Source organism: Anoplopoma fimbria, chromosome 16, assembly GCF_027596085.1.
Source record: "Anoplopoma fimbria isolate UVic2021 breed Golden Eagle Sablefish chromosome 16, Afim_UVic_2022, whole genome shotgun sequence".
In the NCBI taxonomy this organism is placed as follows: Eukaryota; Metazoa; Chordata; class Actinopteri; order Perciformes; family Anoplopomatidae; genus Anoplopoma; species Anoplopoma fimbria.
In genome coordinates this window covers 6,843,709-6,865,431 of record NC_072464.1, presented here as the reverse complement: position 1 = coordinate 6,865,431, position 21,723 = coordinate 6,843,709, and the positions used below count along the sequence as shown (strand labels likewise).

At 40.9% G+C, this 21,723-nt stretch overlaps 1 protein-coding gene across 1 annotated transcript in view; it reads right to left on the bottom strand.

Moving 5' to 3' along the window:
- The window catches only part of tmeff2a (transmembrane protein with EGF-like and two follistatin-like domains 2a), a 105,077-nt gene that overhangs the window by 14,858 nt on the left and 68,496 nt on the right, over positions 1-21,723 (bottom strand). The window contains exon 5 of the mRNA XM_054615629.1: positions 5,825-5,921. Within this exon, the coding sequence (XP_054471604.1) occupies positions 5,825-5,921 (97 nt within the window). The remainder of the gene's footprint in view (positions 1-5,824; positions 5,922-21,723) is intronic.

Here is a 21,723-nt window from a genome sequence, read left to right as displayed (position 1 = left end):
ACATTTTGCACAGACTGAGGGGATGGAGAGTATGATGAAGCGCTGGGAGTGTAGATTATGGCAGCACCGTTTACGTGATATGCATGTGAATAGGTAATTGGGCAGCGGTCCCAGGATGGATTTAGAGATAACAATATACCAATGCAAAGTGCTGCGTCTTGATGACTAAAGAATAAAGAGTATAATGGCGTGTGAGGGGTTTACAACCCGTTATGAATCTCAGAGCTCCGTGATACACAGCGTCAAACAGGTGAGGAGAGTGAGCTGAAGCGTTCACGTACAAAACATCCCTGAAATCAAGAAGAGGCAAGAAACTGGCAGCAACAAGCTATTTCCTGGCATTGAAGGAGAATCGGGATTTTGTTCCTAAAAAAAGAAGTCCAATTTCCTTTAAAGTGGATCAATATGAAATGGCTTTCATCAATATTGTTTTGCCAAAATATTTTAAGGGAAACTTTGTAGGACAGTATAACATAGACACACTGCAGCTGAGGCCGACGTATCCACTGACTGCCTCATTTTGTGTACAAATCCTGAGCAGCAAACCTTACTGCAACTGAACATAGCATTGATTTTCATAATCCTTAGCCTCAAATTTCACTGTAATCCATTAAAAAAACGAGTGAAGGCAAACATGCAGTCAGGGAGAGAGAGAGAGAGAGATAGAGGACGAGAGAGAGAGGAATAGAGAGAAAGAGAAAAAACAGCAATGTTGACACAGAAAGAAAATAGAAAGAAAGAGGAGAAAGAAAAAACTATATATGTAAATATATATACTAGGCTTGAGCGATGACGAGATAATTGTCCAATACCACATTGGTTGGCCAGTACAATGGTCCTCACATGTTCAATATACCAGAATGATAGATAGAAAGTTAGTCTGTCTCTTTCTCTTGCTTCGTTCACCCCATTGTTGTAGCGTTTAAAAAAAGTAACAGCATGCTAGACTATGTATGATGCTCTACATAATTATCCTAGTAGCCTGAACTTCAGCAGGAAATATGTCAGCTCTCTTGAGCAAAAAGTACATGAATGGGCCTAGTTGGGGATTCTTTGGTGATGAACCAAGCAAAAAAGGAGAGCCAGAGAACGTGAATAAAAAAGTGATTTGTAAACTGTGCAATAAACAAGCTGGGACTAAATATGGGAACACCACAAATCTCTGCTTTCATCTTAAAACTCCCCTTTTACCGGAAAACACAAGTCTGCACTGACTCCATCCAGGAGCAGCCGGACCAAAACTCCTACCACAGTGAGCAATCAACCCTCAATCATTGGGGCTTTTGCAAAGGCAAGAACAAAAATCCATGTGTGAAGGGCATTTCAATATCATCCCAGTGCTTTTCATCTGGCGGCCCGCCAAAGTCTATAATGTTATGCAACAGTTTTATAATGAACCACACATATTTTTTACACTTCTCAACAGGTGGGTTGGCTGGCCCCCTACGCAATCAAATTACTACAAAGAGATGAAAAACAACCCTAGAGATGCAAATCATCCAAAAAAAACCCAACTCAAAATGAGTGTTAAGAGTTATAAAACAACTACAAAGAGTCCCAAAAAAAGAACACAGAGAGATGAAAAAAAGACTACAAAAAAACACAAAAAGACTACAAAGAGCCAGAAAATGACCTCAAAGAGATGAAAACCATCCACAAAAAAACTCAAAATGAGTGTTAAGAGTTACAAAACAACTACAAAGAGACGCAAAATGACTACAAATATATGATAATTCAACAAAGAGAAAACACAAAATGACCATAAAGAGACACGAAACGACCACAAAGAAAGGTCAAACTTATTCAAAGGAAAACAAAACCATAATTCATCTTTGGTGTCTTGTTCCTATGTAGGAGGGATGTCGGGGGGCCGGGGTGCTTGAACATGTCTGTGCCCAGTGTCCCATTGTCTCATAATCTGTCCATGTAGGTTATGTGTGGAGGGCTTCCAGTGGATGTTGTGTGTATCTGTGTGTGTGTGTGTGTGTGTGTTCATGTACCCAGCTCAAGCAAAACAAAGGCAGCTTCCCACGTTCCCAGTTGGCCTGTGACTTGTCGTCTGTCTGGCTTTTCATTGAAATTCCCCTTAGCTCTTCATAGAATGGCCTTTAATAATGTTCGCGAGTGCCGGCTTTGAAAAGCACCGCGCTCCTTTCTCAGGATGTCTAAACCCAGCATTCAAACCGCAAGTGTCCCCCCCCAGCCCGTCTCTATATGACGAGCACACTATTCGCTCCTCCTCTCCCTTAATTCTATCAACACTGATGGGTGCTATTGATGGGTTTGAAAGCATGGCTTTTTGTGGGTAATTACGGTTTCACACCACAAATGGATCTAAATGGGTTTTTGCGACACTCTATTGATCCTTGAGGGGTAAATTGGTCTTTTTTTTTTTTTTGCCCGCCGCCTGCCTCCACAGTACAGAGAGCTACAGAGGAATGGCTTTTTGCCACAGGAGGGTCATATGCAGTATCCTGTAGTTTAGCCAAAACAGGTTTAACGAACGAACGAATGAACAGTATTTTAGTAAGTCACTCATCACTGAGCACATTTTTATTTTCCATATTTTGATCTCGATGATGATGATAAATAAAATCAAAGGAATGTTTACTGGGGAAGGGACTGGAATGGAAAAGCTGTTTTCTTCTGACGAGGCTACTCAGTGAGAGTATAATTATTAAGCAAATTATGAAAATAACCCTTCAACATAAATGTCATGCATACTATTCTTATCTCAAAGTGTATTAGGAGACATCAATGCTGTGTTATGATTGCACTGAAGAGCACGCTGATCTTTTATTTCTCATAGGGCAACAAAGAATGCTTTGAATGCCACCAGAAATGTCTCGACCTATTAAAAGTAATAGATTCATATCATAGTGGCTTTAAGAGTACTTTAAGTCAAGCTTAGTTCCAGATCTCTGTGTTTTTGCCCAAATCTTGAGCCCAAATCTTTCAAATAGATTAAAGGACTACTTCACCTCCACAATGACCATGATTATATTCAAACCTGCCAAACCCAAGCATTTGTCATCTTGACTTTTTCTGGCAAATTAAAAAGTAGCCGACATCAGCACGCCAACTAAATCCAACTTGCATTGCCACTAGACAGGGTGTGCCCGATTTACTGCCCAGCCTATGCCAGCAACATTAAGGAGATAGATAGATTTCAGTATAGGTAAGAGGGGGGTAAGAGGTGTAGGGGCACGTTTTGTTTGTTTACTAGAAAGTTCATGTGTTTTTTGGCGTGACGGGACGAGAAAGGGTCTCTCCCAGCCAGTGTATTGCAAGCTAAGCAGCCCGCAAAGTTAGCGAGTTTGCGTCATCACGAGAAAGAAACGAGGGGGGAGTGAGCATGTGCCACAGACTGATGGTGAGTATAAAGTTAGCAGTAGCATTATAACTGTGAACGCTGCAGCGGAGTGTGTGTACAGTTTGTTTGTCGGTGAATGAATGCTGCAACTTCTCAAGACCACTGTTTGCGTTGCGCTCATACTGAGGTTCCATATATGATAACATTGTAGCATCGTAGCACCCACACTCTGCTTCCCCCTCATGACACTGTTGGCTCGCCATGTTGAGAAAGGAAATACTTCCAGTCTGGTATACAGCACCCTAAACCCCCCGGAATACTTTATCAAAACAACTCTCACACAACTCTCGCAGTACAAAAAATGGAATGATTGTGCTGTAAGATGCAACAGTGAAGTCCTTACCATTAACCTGTGCACTATGTCATGCAAGTTAGGAAAGACAGCAAGCTATGACGGGTCAGGATCTAATGTGTGGCCATGTCAGTTTGGCAAGTTACAGCAAGAATACTTGCCTTTGTAATTGCCTGATCCTACACAGTGACCATATAGGCTGACCAGAAACAACAACTGTTAAAAGAATGGTTTGTAACTTTGGGATATACATTTTCAAAATATACACTAGTTTTCAGATAGTTGAATGAGAAGATTAATGGCGGACTCATATCTCATATCAATCTTCTAATTCAACTGTAGAAGAGTGAGGAAGCAGATTTCCCCAAAATGTCCAACAGCTCCTTTGAAACTGATTTCTTGAATCTATACGACAAAAGTTAACTGCTCTTGGCAACGTCAACGCAGCTCCTGTGTCCGCTGCAGACGACATCGCCAAGATGGACAAGTCACTCGCTACTGAAAGGTTAGGGCGAAATGATAATACGCTCCCAAAAACAACATACTAACATGAATAAAACATTAGACTAAACGATGAAGTGAAAACACAATGGCACTTGAGTCTGATCATCAGGCTACTTTGAGTCCCACATACCTCAAAACACAATTTACGGAGCATTTATTTATCCCTTTGTATTGTTTGTATGAAAATAAGAAAAATGCATTTTAATAAACACATCACTTTACCGTCTCCTGGCTTTTGATTACAGCCATCCCTCTCCACTCATTGTTTGATTAACTGACGTTTTTGTTTGATTAAAATCAGCTGCCGTCTGATTGGAACAATATTCATTTTAATCAGAATGATCCTGCGCCGTGCCAGCGGTTGGCTGCTGTTTGATGAAAATTACCTGCTGTTGGGTTCTATCACCTGTCTGATTATTTGCCATAAACATTCTTGTCAAAGTACCTTTTGAAAGATTAAAGAGAACTTGTACTTTCCGTTCCACAAGAAAGTACGCTGAAATATTCATATGTCTGTTTGTGACAACTGCTTTTTTAACAAGATGCATTATTGACATTATTGAATTATTGACTGCCTCTCTTGTCTTATCCATTGTCTTTCTATTTTGGGGGGGGTATGTTCCAGTTATGCTGCAGATGCTTGAGGCTCCATTATCTTTAATGTTTTCAGTTTTGTGTGCACACATCATCCACAGAGTACATTGTGCTGTTGTGACCTTATGAATTTGACCTTTGAGGATTGAGAAATGTAGATAAATCAATTTCTGTGTTTTAGTAGAATGTTAAGGTGCATTTGTGAAAGTGGGTGGCATCAGGAGGAGTGGACTCCAGCTGTTTGGTATTTGCAACAAGGCTCAGAATGCATCATGACAACTTTCGTTGGCATTATGGTTAGTGCACACCAGGGTACATTATCTTTCCATTACATCAGGCACTTTGATAGAGTCATACTCTCAGGGCACTTCTAATTTCAAGCGGTACGTCTGGGATTTCATACACGCCTTCAATTTGCTGATACCAGCCGATCCTCGTTTCACACCAAATCAGCAATGTTGGTTCATTGAAGCAGTCAAAAGCAAATGCAGTGAAGCTACCGTCTGGTGCTGAAAACCAGTTCACCAGTTGAGCCTCCATCTAGTTGGCCTCTGCAGTTGCATGTTTATCGTGTACCCATGAGGACGTTTCTATTGTTGCCTCTTTGCTAATGCATGCCGATAACATATCACCTGCATCCGTCTCAAATGCAATAAATGGTTAAAATCCTGACAAACGTTATTTCTTCGCTGAACTAGTTTTCCTTGGATGAGTCAGAGACATTTTTTGGCCTGACATTGGCAAGTCCTGTAAGGATAGTAATTGGATTTCCAGAATAAGCGAAAATCTCCTTTCTCTCCGTGGTCTGCTCGTGTAATTGAGGTTAAATGAAATGGTCAACCATGCACTAAACCTCGGTGGGCGTTCAGCAGCGGATGTGTGCAGTATAAAGAAGAGTTCTAATCTAAATTCTTAGTGTTCCAACTCGCAAAAAGAAAATGTTTGGAGAAGCAAATATAGGGATGATTTTTATGACAGAAAATATTAAAAGGTGTCAAGAGTCTAGCTCTGTAGGTCAACTGGTATCACATGGCCTTTTGTGTGTGTGTTTGCAAACTCACCAAACATCCTCCGCGTCCACGTCACATTCAGCCCCGAACTGGCAAATGTCGCAGGTAGACGTTTCCTTCTGCCCTGCCTCGGCTGAGCCCTCTCCTCCTAAAAGTGACAGAGAGAGAGAGAGAGACAGAGTGGAAATGTTACATGCCTGTTTCACCCAAGACGGATCTGTAACAACGTTTCTGAGACTGTATTTGCCAAACACCCAAATGGTTCATTCAGAGGGAGTACAGACATGTAACAAGGGCCCGTAACAATGGCACCCCTCGCTATGCAATGTGACTGTGAGAAATCAAGCCTTGGGACAACATGAGTGCATTTATATTCTGCCATATCCCGCCAAATCCCACTGAAGCCATCGCCTTCATCCTTTCACCCCCTTCCTCCCTCTCTCTCTCTCTCTCTCTCCTCCCTCCAGACTCTCATCTTTCACTCCCAATATCCCCACTGATCTTTTTGAGAGTCCCTCTTTTATTTCATTCCCACTGATTCCTTGCGCCGGGAGTGCGACGACTCCTCTGCGGCGGGGCCGGTACTGCCGTCAGGCTTATGGCGGCTTAGGGACCCCACCGTTGCATATCACGCCTCATGAGCGGCCGAAGGGAGAGAGGGAAGTAAAGAAGAAGAAAAAAAAAAGCAATCTGTCCAATCTCAAATTGCATTCTCCTACCACAGAGGACTCCTCCAGTCTCTGCCCACTTTCGCTCTTCTACTCTTTCCCCTCGGCCCTCATCTGGAAAATAGAAAAGCTCTATTTTTAAACTTAGTAGGGCCCATGAGGACAACTTTGAAAAAGAAGACGAAGAGGTGGAACTTGGCATCATTTCCACATGTCATATATTTAATCTCTCCTACACACACACACACGCAAGCAGACACCCGCATCGCTCCCCTGTGTCGCCACTTACATTTCCCTCCTGAAACTTTTGTTATTTCTTGTGCTCCCCGGCGACGTGCTGGATGAATTGGAAAGAACTCTTTTTCGGGAGGTTTAACCTGATTTTCCGCTGTCAAACTTAAGTTGGGTTTGACTCTTATTTTGAGGTCAAAGTCAGTCAATGTTACTTTGCTGTCTTTCACAGTAGAATCAAGTTAGCGTGTGACTCTCCTCCTCCAAAACTCAGCTTGGATTTTGTGGCTGTTTGTGTCGGATTACGCCAAAAGCTTAATTTGCCTCTTTTGCCTGTGTCTAAACACACAATGCAGCCTACAAGACTGAAAAGTTGCTTTGCTTTCGATGTTAAACTCCTTTTTAAACGCCCTGCCTTTGCTTTCGATGTTTTTTCCTTTTGAAGCTGTGTCTAAAGCTGCAGGTGTTGGATGGCGGCCATGGCGGCGAGGCATCCTGTCCTCCGAATGCTCAACATTCGCAGTCAGGAGGCAAGATGTACGTTCTGTATTCACAGTTTTGGTTTGCTTTACCTTCAGGTCACAGGACTGGCAGGACTACAAGGTGTGAAACTGCGTTGGCATGTAGCCCACCGGTGGAGCTTGAACGCCAAAGTGCCTCAGTGTTCACTGCTAAAACTCTTTCAGCAAACACTCTCATATATAATTCTGGAGTGTAATCTATTCAAAGTTCCAATGGAGCTTCATTTGTTTCCAAAATATTCTTGAAAGTTTCCCCAAAAGCTATTTGATGATAAGATAATTAAGCAAAGAATAAAGTGAAGGCATCTCGAAATAGTGGCGTTTTAGGAGAGGAAAATATTCTAGGTTTATAGTTTTGTGGCAGTCAGGAGGTGACAGACTTCATGTGCTGGCAGAAAGACCGGCAACGGTACGTGCAAAGCTGGCAGTAGTAAGACTCTTTATACCGCCACCTGTCTCTGCTACTGTTCAGGAACCTCATCATAGTTTACTAAACTTTATCTGCAGTTTAACACTGAGATCCATCACCCATCATAGAAACATGTTTTAGCTATTTTATAGCTCCTGACAGAAATCTGAGGGAAACAGTTTTATCATTATCATTAAATAAAAAATGTGTTCACTCCACTTTCCTCCAATTTCATTCAAAGGGGCAATCCACAATTTGTTGAACTCACGAAGTTCAGTTTACTAATTACAAGGTGATGAGGTCAGCTAAGGCTGATGATGTCATCAGGGTTATTTTGTCTTGGGATTGATACCTTATTTAAAGAAAAAAGACAAACTGGGATACAAACAGAAGATGATGGGTATGAAAGAAGCGGATATTTCATTAAAAATGAATATCTAATCAAAGATTCTATCAAGTTGCATTGTGGGAAATGTAAAGTAAGATCCAGTGTTTTGAAAAATCGGTTATTTATCATGTAATATAAAAAAAGGTGATGAAATAAAACATTTGGAAAATGCTGTCAAAGAGTATTGAAAAAGAAAAAAGAAAGAAGCAATCATGTAGTAACATATGTTGTTTTAAGCTTCTCATAAATAAGCCAGATAACTTTTAGTCCCTAGTATGGTTCAAATTCCCAAAACTGGAGCTCCTACACTTAATGTACCATAATGGAACTCCATAGCATTTTTTTCGTTAGACCCTCCCTTCCCCGGTAACTGTCCTTGTCCTTCAAACTCTATGCCCCTGATTTAAAAGGCAGGCTGTCTTTTATAAATATGTTGTCTCAGTCAGGGTTATTTCCTCCTGAGCCACAGAAGACATTACACAACTCGCAGTCGTACACACAATCTGAGTACTACTCTTCGTGACTAGAAAACTGATCTTAATGCGTAGAATTAGTAAAGGTTCCCCTTTCAAACTCACTAATGCTAGCAATCCTAACAAACCCATGTTTGTTAATTCAAAGACTTTCAAAGCGTGTTGTCAGTGTTGTCCTCAGGTGTTCAACTGTGCATGACAGTTCAATTATATGGCCTTGTTTTTTTCAGTCTCACACCAGAGTTCCAGGTACTGTAGATACAGGGACTGCAGCTAATTGAATTAGCCATTTGTGACTCTTTGACCGCTGACGAAAATGTGATTTCCCTCATTTCCAGCCGTTGTGTATGTTGTGGTGTGTGGCTCTCTCCGGGCAGCGGGGCTGGCCAGTCTCTCTAGCTGCTTTGTCCTCTGTCAAATGATCAGCTCCACATAAAGGCTTGTGGGCAGGCAAGCATGTAAGCTCTCCCACGACTCTCCTCTCCTACTAGAGAGGGGAGAGAGAGGGGGGTGGAGAGACTGTACACGATTATGTGATGCCTGCTCGTGTTTCTTGCAAGTGTGCACGCACATGCACGAAGCAAATGCCAACATTGTCTCCTCTCCCTCTTCTTTCTGTCCGCTGCTCCCCAACACTAAAGCCAGCACATCTTTTATGCACACACTCTTTCCCAGATCCCCATACTCTGTACTGCAGCCACAATTACCAAAGGCGACTGGGGACAGCCAGTGTTTTCCACTCCTAAATCCCTGATAGAGTCTCCTGTAGCACTAACACAACATCGCCCCTGTTTCTGCGTCAGCTAATCCCTGGAATCAGGAGACACAGCTGGGTAATGACTGAACAGATTAGCCCATCTACGGCCCCTGCGATCACCCCCCGCCGGCTCCTACATCACCTGTTATCGATCCGAGCTCGGGCTTGACCGGTCGACTAGCCTCTTCTGTGACTGCTGTCCTAGCCTCAGCTTCATCTCAGCCAAATCTTTGGTTGCCTTTATTCCTTTTGTGTCTAGGACCTTTTATAAACACAATACTTTCTCTGTGTAAGTGTAGCTTTTGTGTGACTTTAGCGCAAGAGGAAGGAGAGAGAGAAGTTTCAAGGAAGAGAAGAAGAAATAGAGTTAAATTATGAGATAAAGAGGAGATCAGCAGGTTGAGAGATAAAAATACAGAAGATAAAGAAATGATGGTTAATTCAGAAAGGTTCTGTGGAGCTTCCTCTCTGGGTTAAAGGTCCTATTTAATCCCCTTACTGCTGTCTGGAGCTTGGCCATGCTGTACAAACCATATGCATATGAACTCAGATAAAAAGACACCAGAATTCAACATCATGATTTATGCATTCAAGCCACTAGATTCCACTAGCCCTGCACTCACCTACCTTTTCCCATAAAAAATGGGAAAGGTTTTTCTGCGGCTGTAAATTGTAGAATACAAGCAGGGATAGCCACTGTGCAACGAAAACTAGCAAAAAATACTTGATATAGCATATCAAATGCAGCCATCCCAAGCAGCCATGAAAAGCATGGGGGAATTACCTAGCTAGATAACTAGCCAGCTGTCCGCTAGTTAGCTAGCATACAAGTTTGTGTATTCCATCATGCTTTACTACTGCACTGGTTACAGAAAATAAGCCAGTTGTCATTCATCTGGAGATAGCAATGTGCTCTCCTTTTATGTGTCTGTGGATGAAGCATTCAGTTGTTAAATTGTACTCATTCTCTCTGGCTCTCTACCGCAAAAACCTCACCTTAGTGAGTCAGCGATTTACCACTTGACCATCCTGCTATGTTGACTTGAATGAGAATGTCCCCTTTACTTCTATTTTATATCTATGAGTCCATCAGTGCAAAAAGGGCACTGGTGAATAAGGCCATCTTAATGATAACAGGATTTCATGGCTAAGATTACACTCAGAACCGTTTGCCAAGGGTGAATCACCAGTCGCTGCTTTATGACTACCTGGCTTAAAGTTTTCCAGTGACCATATGGAGACTTTGAACCTTAGGAGGAGGTTCTATGCTCTAACATCACCAAAACAGATGGTCTCAACAGCTCACATTTTTAGGGTCCTCATAACATTGACAGAACTTACATCCTTTTTCAAAGACAAATGGGGGACAAATTGCGGTGTCCAATTTGTCCACAAGCTGATCAACCTATTGACAAAGACTCAAGGTTTTAACTGCCGCCAAAGCCTTGAGTATATACTGATACAAGGGGTGAATGTTCTGGTGTTATGCTTTTGTATTCTCTCATGTTCTTTGTCTTCCTTTCTTGCACTATCTCATCTTGCGCTGGATATAATGTGCTATAGTATAGTAGAGCATATTTTTTTCTACATGAACACAAACTGTACTGTATGCGAAGGCATGGAGTGTAGGTGCCTTTTTTCATCTGAATACATCAGTAAAACAAAAAAGAGTTTTAGGGAAGGAGACAGGAAGAAAGATCATTCATTAGAACAAGCTTACGGAGAGAACAAGAGACAATTTCATTTAGTGGGCACCCACACACACACACAAAGAAACACACCCAAACACAGACAGGAGATTTAGGGCATGCAGCTATCATACGGATGATGAATGAAGCCCACACACCCCTGGAAAACAGAGCAAGACCACTACGACCTTGGTTGCAAACACACTAGGGAGAGGAGGAGAGAAGAGAGCTGTGAGGGAGACATGAGCCGATACATCCTACATATATAAAAGGCAGTGTGTGGTCAGGGCAACAGATTCAGGGTAAACCCCACATGGCTCACTATTATTACTGAACCACCCTGCAAAAGGTTTAGGCTGGGTTCATACTAAACATCTTTAACAGCAATTTATTCACACTCCCTGGAGCATTTTACTGACTTGTATGGTTCTTATTGGCTTCATATGGTAAGGCCATGTGTTGTAATATAACAATATATTTCCTACAACATGCATCAAATCCGAGTTGTGAGCAGATATGGATATTGCACACGGAGAATTGGTTTACGACAATAAAACTGACAAAAATGCTGATTTAAGGACAGGATAAATACAGATTATTATAAAAAATTCCTGTACAGTACAATAGGACAGTGAAACCCTCAATACACAGTATTCTATGGCCTACTCGCACTGGTATACATGAGGTGGAAAAATATTGGGAACACCTCTCAGTATAACACAATACAATTAAACTAACTACAGCCTCCACAATTACTACTAAAACAACTACTAATTTCATCACTCTCTAAGAACAAAAAAAAATATTACAATTTTAGTTTAACGCTGTTGTATTAAATTGGATTTGTTTTAGCTATATGTACCTGATACTGTACATTTGTCCTTACCAATTGCATTGAATTTCCCAAAAGAGTTGTATACAGGCTACAGCTACAGAATAATTGCACCATGCCAGTGAAACAAAATAATGCCTATTGGCAGCTGTGATAAATCTAAGCGAGGGCTGTTTTTTCCCGTAAACAGACATGTGATCCATGAAAGGTGATACAGGAAGCAATAAACATGAGCCAAATAGCTGATAATGGCCCGGGATGATGATACTGAATCTAAGGTACGGTCGCATTGTATCTGCATCACCCGGCCAGTATTACATGCAGTTTGAACTCTGACTCATCTGCATACGATGTAGTCTATCAGTTGTGTGAGCAGCTCCATTAAAAGAAGACTGCTGACAATTAAACTATGAGACCCATCAATCAAAATGGCATTATCAATGGGCCGCTGCCCCCAGTGGCCGATACGACAGGGCGAGCTGGGCCAGAGAACAGCAGACAGCCAAATAATCCATAAACATAATGGACATCAATATTGAAAAGATGACAGATGAGACTGCCGACAGAGGCCAGGATTCAATTTCTATTCTTTTTTTCCCTTGCAGGAGACCATATCGCTTTTCACAAAGTCATTTGTCAGCCATAAGGCCGATGAGGAGAAGCCGAGCTCCTCCAAAAAGTGAGCCAAGGGCTGTTGTTCCAGTGACGCAAATGGCAAAATGAATCAGGCACGGGGCATTAATGACTGTGATATAAATAATGATACTATCAAAATGCTTGGTGTGCATTGGCAGGGAAACACAAAACACAGTCCATGTAGTAGTACTTCCATAGACTGATGTGGACGTGGCACAATATAGTCACTTATTGGTTTGTGGACCGCCATTTAGAAGCCTTGAGTTTGGCGTTTAGAATCTTGGCTTTTGGCTGTCACCATCTTGTTTGTTTTTTTAACCAGAAGCAACACAAGTTGTAAGAAGAAAACGTGGATATCTCCCAGACCGGACAACGCCCTTCAAGCAACCAGTTAATCAGTAGCCACGCCCTAAATAATGTCCTGTTTATTGTCTATTTTACTCTTAAAGAGACCATAATTCCTTAAACGAACATCATGTTGTATTAAAGAAAAATTTAAACTAGCAATTGAGACCACATATTGATGTTTACTTACACTTCTTTACATTCAGATGTCTTTTTCATTCAGAGGAGTCGCCCCCTACTGACTATTAGAAATAATTATGTTTCAGGCACTTAAGCATTGCTTTCACTTTTTAGACCAGGAGGTTGCTGTCTGAGTACTCCTGTGACCAACATAAAATGCCAGGCTGGAAAGGAGGAATCAAAAAAGCCCTTTTTATTCACATCCCACTGACAACAAGGCATCGATTGACTGATGTAGTTTGTTAACTTGACTTAAGGTGTGGTCAGACCAAAATTTGCTATCCTTTCTATTAAATGAAGGAGCGGGCAAGACCTTATCCCTGTTCGATAAATGATCCCACCTTATTAGCCTTGTGCAGAGTTCAATCTAATTGAACTTTGAAAAGCGTAAACAGCAAGGCTTTTCAATGTCAAGCCAATTCAAGTTGGAGTGATTGACCTCTCATTCAGAAAAGATCGATTTTAAATAGCCTTGTTTATAAATGCGCAGCAAAATAATACAAGCAGCAGAAAAGGAGGGATGCTGTCGAGCTGCTTGTGTTTCCTCATTGGCCAAGTTTGAGCTGAACACATCATAACTCAGATAAAGTCTCAACTGGGTGGATTTATTACTGGCATGTCTCATGTTTTAGCCAGAACCTATCAAAAATGACAGCCATCATCTTTAATTGAGGCTTGCTGGTGCATGGTGTGAAGATGATTCAATTGCGACCTTGCAGCTTTAGTGTCACAACATACTGCTGGTTCTCTTCGTTCATGATGCAGGTAATTTGTGGTGCAAAGGTAGAGTCACGTCAAAGGGGGGAGGGGGGGAATTCAGCATCATTAATGTTTGTTTTGGTGGTTCAGTTGTCACTCAAAAAACTTTCTCTCCCTCTCACCTTTTTATTATTCACAATACAAGACTTGGCTTCTGAAGTAAACTAAGTCGGAACTAAATTCAGCAGATAACATGCTAGAAATATAATTTGACTGAGTTGCTGAATGAGTACCTATAGGTATCAGAGGTGCAGCTGCAGTCAGGTACAACTACTGATCCGTTGGTGGTGACGCTCCAGCAATTAATAAATCCGTGAATAAGGTCCTCAACTGGGTCAGAGCCTTTCTCAATGGATTAAAATGAGGAATTATGGCTTTAAACCTTCATCTTTTCCAGCTTTGAGAGGATTAGATCCTGCGTTCTGTTCTCCTCTAGCCTGAATGGCTCAGCGACTCTCTTTCAATCCCTACAGTCAATAAGAGCTCTGGAAAAGAGCATTCAGGTTGCTCAATTAACTTGAGAATTGGTCATCCCCACCTCTTATTTTCCTCATTGTTAATTACACATGAGAAAGAGCGAGGCCTCTGTGTAGTTCTTGAGTATTGATGAAATTTCTAAGTGATTAAATATAAACTTAGGAGGGGCATTTATATTTAGAGAAACATACTGTTATCCAGGCATCCTGATTGTGTCCTGTTAGGGCTAGGTATTTTACATTTTTCAATACTGTTCATAGACTGTATATAAGAAGTGGTTTTAGTCGCTGCGACATCACCCATTGGTTTGTTTGTTTCTGTTTTGAGGCCACAAGTTTGCCCCTTTTGGCCGGTGCCATCTTAGTTTTTGGCCACATCGAAGAAGACTTGAGACTAGCGACTAAGAGTTAATGCACAGGCATGATTCATATCGATCTGCCCATCTTACTCCTGGCAAGAAAGCGAACAGGCACATTTTCCACAATGTCAATGCATTCCTTTAAGTTATGGTCCCTTTGCCAAATTAATACTGTACATTTTTGGAGAGATTTTTTTTTTTACAAGTCTAAAGTGGGCAGAATTGTGTGCTGTGCATCATCTCAGCCCCCAAACAGTTGAAGCTTTAGTAGATAGAATTTAATTTGGCCTCCAGGAAATAATATTTTTTTATATTTTTGTGCAGATCAGTGTGAGTTTCAATTGTAGCCCACTGAATGTCACACAGGTCACCAATGATTTCTTCCTGTTTTCAGATATCAGTCATAATCAGAGAGGTATCTGGGGTTGCATCTTTTTAAGTATAGAAATGTAAAAATCACTATATGTGTGTCTATATTGACTTATACCATAAAAATCTAAATCTTTGAACTAAGCATTATACATCTGGGAACAGCTCAGTACTATGCAAAAAGCATTTCACAGTGCATTGCTTCGGCAACAACGGGGTGTGGAATCAGCTTTTGTGCCTTTTTTTCTTCTGTATTTGCTATGGCACATTTTTTGAACAGTCCCTTCCTGTGTCATGTCCCAGACAAGATTGCAGTTTTGATACAGAAATAAGCTGAAATAGCCTAAAGCAAGTCGCATGCGACTTCAAATAACACAGGGAGAAATCAATGCAGGCTATTCCTCACTAAAGAGGACACCCATCTATTTTAGGTTTGATTTGACTAATTCATAATGACAAAACCACAGCACTGGCCCACAGCACTCACTGTCTATTAAACTGGGGAAAAAATAATCAACCGCACTAAATAATTCATGCCTTTGTTCCTGCCTAATTTCAATTCTATTTAATTTACATGAAAGCGGGAGATAGCACCAACAAGGCATCAAAGTGCCAAGGATCGCCATTATTTGGCCAATGTTTTCCTTTTGTCCATCTCTTCTTTCTTCCATTACTCCATTATTTGTCCTCACACAAACAGCTCACAAGGATTTTGAATTTGTCATTCATATCTCACATCAGCATGCTCGTTGGAAATTCAATTACATTCCCTCTCAGTTCGCACTAGCAGCTAGGCCTCTCCAACCTTGGCATATTTACTCTCCAAGCCCCAGCACAATGTGGAGAATATACAGGAATGAGCTGGCAGGTGGCGAAAAACATCCTCTCTTTCACTGTCGCTTTCGTTAACCATTCATTCAAAATTGTGATGCACTCCCGTTTGACGAGTGGTTGTTCTGCAAAAAACATCCTGTCCTATCTGGCTTGTATGGGCGACAAGTACTCATACAGGGGTTTTCAATATGACTTAATGGTTCCCATTTTCTATGTCCTAATTTTTTTCCGCTAAAACAGCTTTTGAATGTGACTTAAAGCAACAATTTGACATTTTGGGAAATGTATGTGTTTTCCTGCTGAGAGTTGGATGAGGAGATTGATACCACTTGCATATGTGTGCATTATATGGAGTAAGAGATGGGAGACAATTAGCTAGCTTAGCATATAAACTAAAAGTGGGAGAAAAAGCTATAGCTAGCATGTTGTACCTCCATCTGTTCGCAAAAATGCCTAGGTACCTGCTGTAACTACTTGTCTTCAGGTGCAGTGATATTGGGCAAAGCCAGGCTCAGTGCCATCGACGTTGACAGAGCTGTGTCTTCGCCTACCTTTTTCTAAAATCAGCTCCTTGGTTTTACTGATGTCGAGTAGGAGTTCTCTTCATGTCGGGGAGTGTGAAGTGTCAGGTTTCAGCTTTTCAAAAAGGCCAATGAAAGAAGGGCCTTTATGCACGAACACATTGTGTAATGAATGCGAAGTGGAGCACGAGCTAACCTTGGAACTGTGATGGTCGATTTTATTGTCAATTCAACAAGTGTCAGCGGGATGATTTTGACAAGCAAGTACTGCGGACTAGATTTATGGCTCATAGTAACCCCCTCCCCCAAAACCACTCAGCCCAAACTGAAACCTAAGGCAAATCCATGCAGATTTCGCCGTTTAGCCGGGTCCTAGCGCTCAGCAGGCAACACACCAGGCTCCAATTCCTCTCCTTAGAAGGCCCACATGGCAAACGAACAAGAGCTGACGAATAACTGCAAGCTAATGCTTTTTCTGACCAGCAATGTAGGTATATACTGTGTCATTTTCTGTGGATGTTACTGCTAAACATAACTAGCATAGCTGCTAATAGTAGCTAGCTCTCAGAGCTAATTTGGGGATGCAGACAATGGTTCAAGTGCTTTCCAGCTGCCCCATAACTAGCCATCGTCTGGTTATTGAGCTTAGCAACAGTACTTAATAAGAGCACTTTTTGTCCATATGCTCAAGTGGTGCATCACTGTCAGCCAGTGGCTTAGAACTGTATTACGTCTTAGCAAAAATAACAGCTGTCAGACATATTTATTGTTTTAAGTTTGATGTAATTTGTTATTTAACTTTACTTTAACCACAGCATGATCTGTATAGTGTCAAACAGCAGCAAAATTGACCTTTTGAACCTGTCTGGCTGTGTATACCACTCCTGCAGGAAGAAAAGACTACATATCGCGGAGAGGAAAAAGAGAAACGATACAAGACAGAAAGCAAGACAAGATATGCATCTGTGTGGTTTCCTTTGAGTGTTTTTGTGTGAATCTTATAGCTAAGAGGACCAATGACCTCAGAAGGAAAGAAAGAAACAATGATTTATTATCCACTTTGCAAATCAATTGATAAAATGTTTTTTTTTGCCTCCTACACACTAATATTTTAGATTTCATGCAATGCTTTTAGGCACTTTGCCAGTGATAGTGGGAATTTCAAAGACATTACTGATCCATGCTAACTTTAAAAAATGAAATGTCACTTACATACGCTCATTAAAAAATGTAAACTGACTCTTCAACCCTCAAAAGGTCATTTACTTATTATTTATAAAGAAAAAAATTTGCTTTGCTTGACTTCGTACTGGCATCAGTCCATGCTTTAAATACTATCTTCGTCTTTCAAGCAGCTCAGTTAATCTACTGTATAATGAGTTGATCTGTTAAAACACTGCTTTCATACTGAAACAGATATCTGGAACTAGACGAAGCTCTCCAGTGGGAAGGTACTGTTATGAAGCTTTTGTGCTCACATGGACTTTCAGTATCTGACAGTTGTTTCAAAAACTCCATTAAAATTTTGCTACAAAATTTATCGGAACCATTCTGGAGCACTTCAATCAAAATATGCATTTCACTCCGGCGTGTAGAGCAGGGGAAGACATACTGTAGGTAGTGTCACTTTAGTAGGCACAGCTACAGCGTTTTACCTGACAATTTCCTAGAAGTAAAAATGAGTAACCTAGATATACTATTTGGGTTCTTCAGAGGAATTTCTAGCAAAGAAAGCAGCAGTTCAACAGACATAACAATCATAAACGTACAGAATCATTATGACAAAAGGAGGCAACATGACGTCCGGGGTGGTTACTTTAAGTCTGACACAAAACAGAAAATCTATTCTGCCAACGACAATGTGAAAGTTTTTTTTTGTGGTGATGAATCTATAGAAATGATCAAGTGAATCTGCAGCTCCGCTCTGCTTTAAGGAGCTTTAAAAGGAGATGCAGCTCATTGTTTGGCTGTCTGGCCCACAACTTCCCTGTTTTGGTTCACTGTCATAGAAGTGAAAAAGCACTAATATTCCACTGTACACTGGCCTGCTCATCCGGACCAATCCTTTAAGTTTAAGGTGACCAATTAGCTAAAAAGATATATAGACTGGACCTATATTGTGATATGCAGTATATTAATATCAAGTCAAATAAAGAAATTATCATGATAGAATGTTTTGCTTGGAACAATGGGCCTCATGCAAGAACCACTACAAACATATTTGATCCTACGTGGCTTCTAAGAGTGGTTTAGGAGAACATGCCGCATTCATACAATTTTCCTGTATTTTGAAAATGTGAATTTCTCTTAGATACAACCACAATTTACGAGGAGTCATGTGCAAATAGTTTGCTATTATCCAAGCCAAGCTTTTTACTATTGTATGTTTGTATTTTTAGTTTGAAAACCTTTTATAAACGACCCTTCATAATTATGTTGACATTATCCTGTTTTTAAATTAGCTATCAATGCTATGTATAACACAACAATATCAATAGGAACATATCAAACTGCAAAATCCACTTCAATTATTTGTCCCACTGCTGTTGCAGCAGTCGATGGCGAGACATTTTTCCTATGGAACCCTTTTTTTTTATTTCAGTGACAGTACGACTCTCAGGTGTCACGGCATTAACAGAACTCGTTAGTTTTCCCCATTCCAAGTCCCTTAATTCCGCTGCTGACGCTATTAAAAATGATAGAATTTCCTTTTTGGATATCTGAAAGCAGGAATACAATAAAAGCACATGTGATGTGGCTCACTCGTACGAGCCCACCCTACGGATAAAAAGTGAGGGAAGGTTAAAACCCTCTTAACCCCAAGCAAGTCCTGCCCCTCTATGGAAACAGCACAACCTCAGCTAGAGTAAGATGGAACTCAGAAATGTCTTCTGTGCAGTATAACACAGTTACAACGCCATAAATCATAAAAAAGAAAAAAAGGCAAGTTGAATTTCTTTGATAATGTATTTTACAATAATTTGTAACACTTGTCACAACTTACAACAATGTTGGATATAAAGATTCTATTGTTTGCCAGTGTTGGAAAAAATTGAGGCTCCACGTGCTATATATATATATATTGAGCTTTTACATTTTTACATCTATACTTACAGCCTCTCCTCTCCTCAATGCACTGTGTTCAGTCAAAGTTTCACAGAAAGTGTTTGTCACTTGACTGTTGGTCTCAGCCAAATCAATCACGACGTCCTAGTTGCGCTGAGAAGTGCGGAATTAAATGTTTTTTAAAGTATCTGGTTAGAGCAAACGGTTTATTCAGGCCGATATTTTAAATGAGACATGTAGAATAAAATCTTTTTGATGAAATAGCACAATTTTAAGCTTAATTTTGTTTGCGTTTTCTGACATTGGCGTTCATCGACATGATGTGTTGAAGGACTGTCAGAAAGATGAAAATCTGACAATTATGACGGTTTTAACAACTTCTGGATATGATAATCAGGGTAGTTTTGGCGATTTTTTTAAAGAAAACATGTTTTTCCATCTTGCCATTTGGGGTTCAAAGGGTAATGTTAAGAATACTAAAAGGTTCTTGCATGAGCTCTAATGTATGCACCTGCATGCTCACCTTCTCTGAGCATTCCCCTGACATCCCCATCTATTGACCCCTCTGTCCTTGGGCAAACACACACTTAGCCTTGGCATGGTAATGCCCCTTCTGTTACCATCACCTGCTTGCTCCATTGTGCATCGGTGACAGAAAATCTCAGCCTCCAGCCTGCATCCACTCCTTACCAACTCCACCGGTGTCGGCTCTCAGCCCACTGAGCCCCACCATGCCACGTCTCAACCCGCCACCACCCCAGGGGCCAATCTCACACCACTGAATGTTGGAGAGGAGCCGTGGACAGCCGGATGGGGAGTGAGCGGTGGCAGGGTTTGGTCTCAAGGGGCGAAGAGGATGAGAAAGCTACGGGCTAATGGCTAATCCTGTGTGCACAAGACCACCAGAGAGGATTGGCCAGGACTAAAGACAGAGCTACAGGGGGATAGCAGATTGGGGATCAGACCGAGCCAAAGGAAAGGAGCTGGAGAAAAGGGAGGCAGAGTAAAGCCAGATCAGGGTATGGAGGGTATAACTGTTGGGGAGAAGGATGAGAAGAGGGAAGAACTGCTGGTCTAGACATTAGGCAGTTACAAACAAAGTATTTTGTCGTTAAAGTTTGAGGCCTTTTTTGGTTTCCAAAACAAAAATCTGGGCCTTTAGCAGCTACTAACTTTGTCTGTCTACTGTTTGATGCCAAGCATAGAGTGTATGAAATATGGACGTAGTCTCCTTGACATCACACATATGTTTCTGAAGAGTTATTGAAGCACAAAGTGGTTGGCGACTCAGCCTAAAATCCTGGCTAATCCAAAGATTGGCAAAGAGGTTGATCCTCGATGGAGCTGAGGAGGGATCGGTTGACGCAGAGGAGCTAGCTAGCAGATAGCGACCTGAGACGACGCCAACCTGTCACTCAAAGCGTCCGCGCCCTTAATAATGCATAACTTGAAGCCTTGAAATAATTTATGTTCACTCCCACACTGTTGTGACATGAATGGGGATATTGGCTAAGACTCCAAAACAGTTTCTTGTACCAGGCTGTAAACATGTTTATTTCTCCTGTAGTTGAAGGGCATTTTAAAATAAAGGCCTATGGGGATTGACTCACTTTAGGAGTCTCTGCAGAACTGCATTTTTTGGCACATCCGCATTGAATCAATAATCGAATGTTCTGTATCGTCCGAGAAGTAGCCTCATTTAATGGGGTTATTGTTGAGAATGACATAAACAGTTCAATAAAGATGACACACAAAAAATACTGTACACAATATTCATTCACAAACATTGCATGTACTACACTTTATTTTGAGACAGTTCCGGCAATTTATTTTTTTCTTGATGAAAAATGAAAATTTAAAAATGTGCCTTTATTTCATAGTTTCAATGAAAGTTTGCTATAAAGCACTTTGATTCAGAAGTGTTTTATAAGTTTAGTTCAATTCGATAATTGATTATAATAATCGATTGCACTGCATGGAAATGCAATGTAAAAACACAAGAACAATGAGTTCTCTCTCTCTCTCTCTGTCTTTTCTTTGATCTGAGTTTTCTGTGGCAGTGAAAAACATTGGAAGGAAAAAAATTGGCAGGTTATTAAACAAAAATAAATAAAAATAAACTCAGACACAAAAGTTAATTCTTGTGTTTTTGTGGTAATCTAGCTCTATACAACCCATGCTGATGTGTTTTCTGAAAGGCTATCACAGTTCAAGAGGTTGACGGAAACAAACCTTTACAAAATGTATTAATTATCTTGGTGGCCTTACAATAGACACGTATAGAAAAAATCTCATCAACAGCTATTCAACAAGTCCTTGCTTCCTAATTTCTGAGAGGATGAGGATAAAGTGCTTAAACTGCAAGTGGGCCATCAGTTGAAAAGCACACAATTCAATCACCTGTTAATTTATGTATTCTACATCTACTTAGCTCTGAT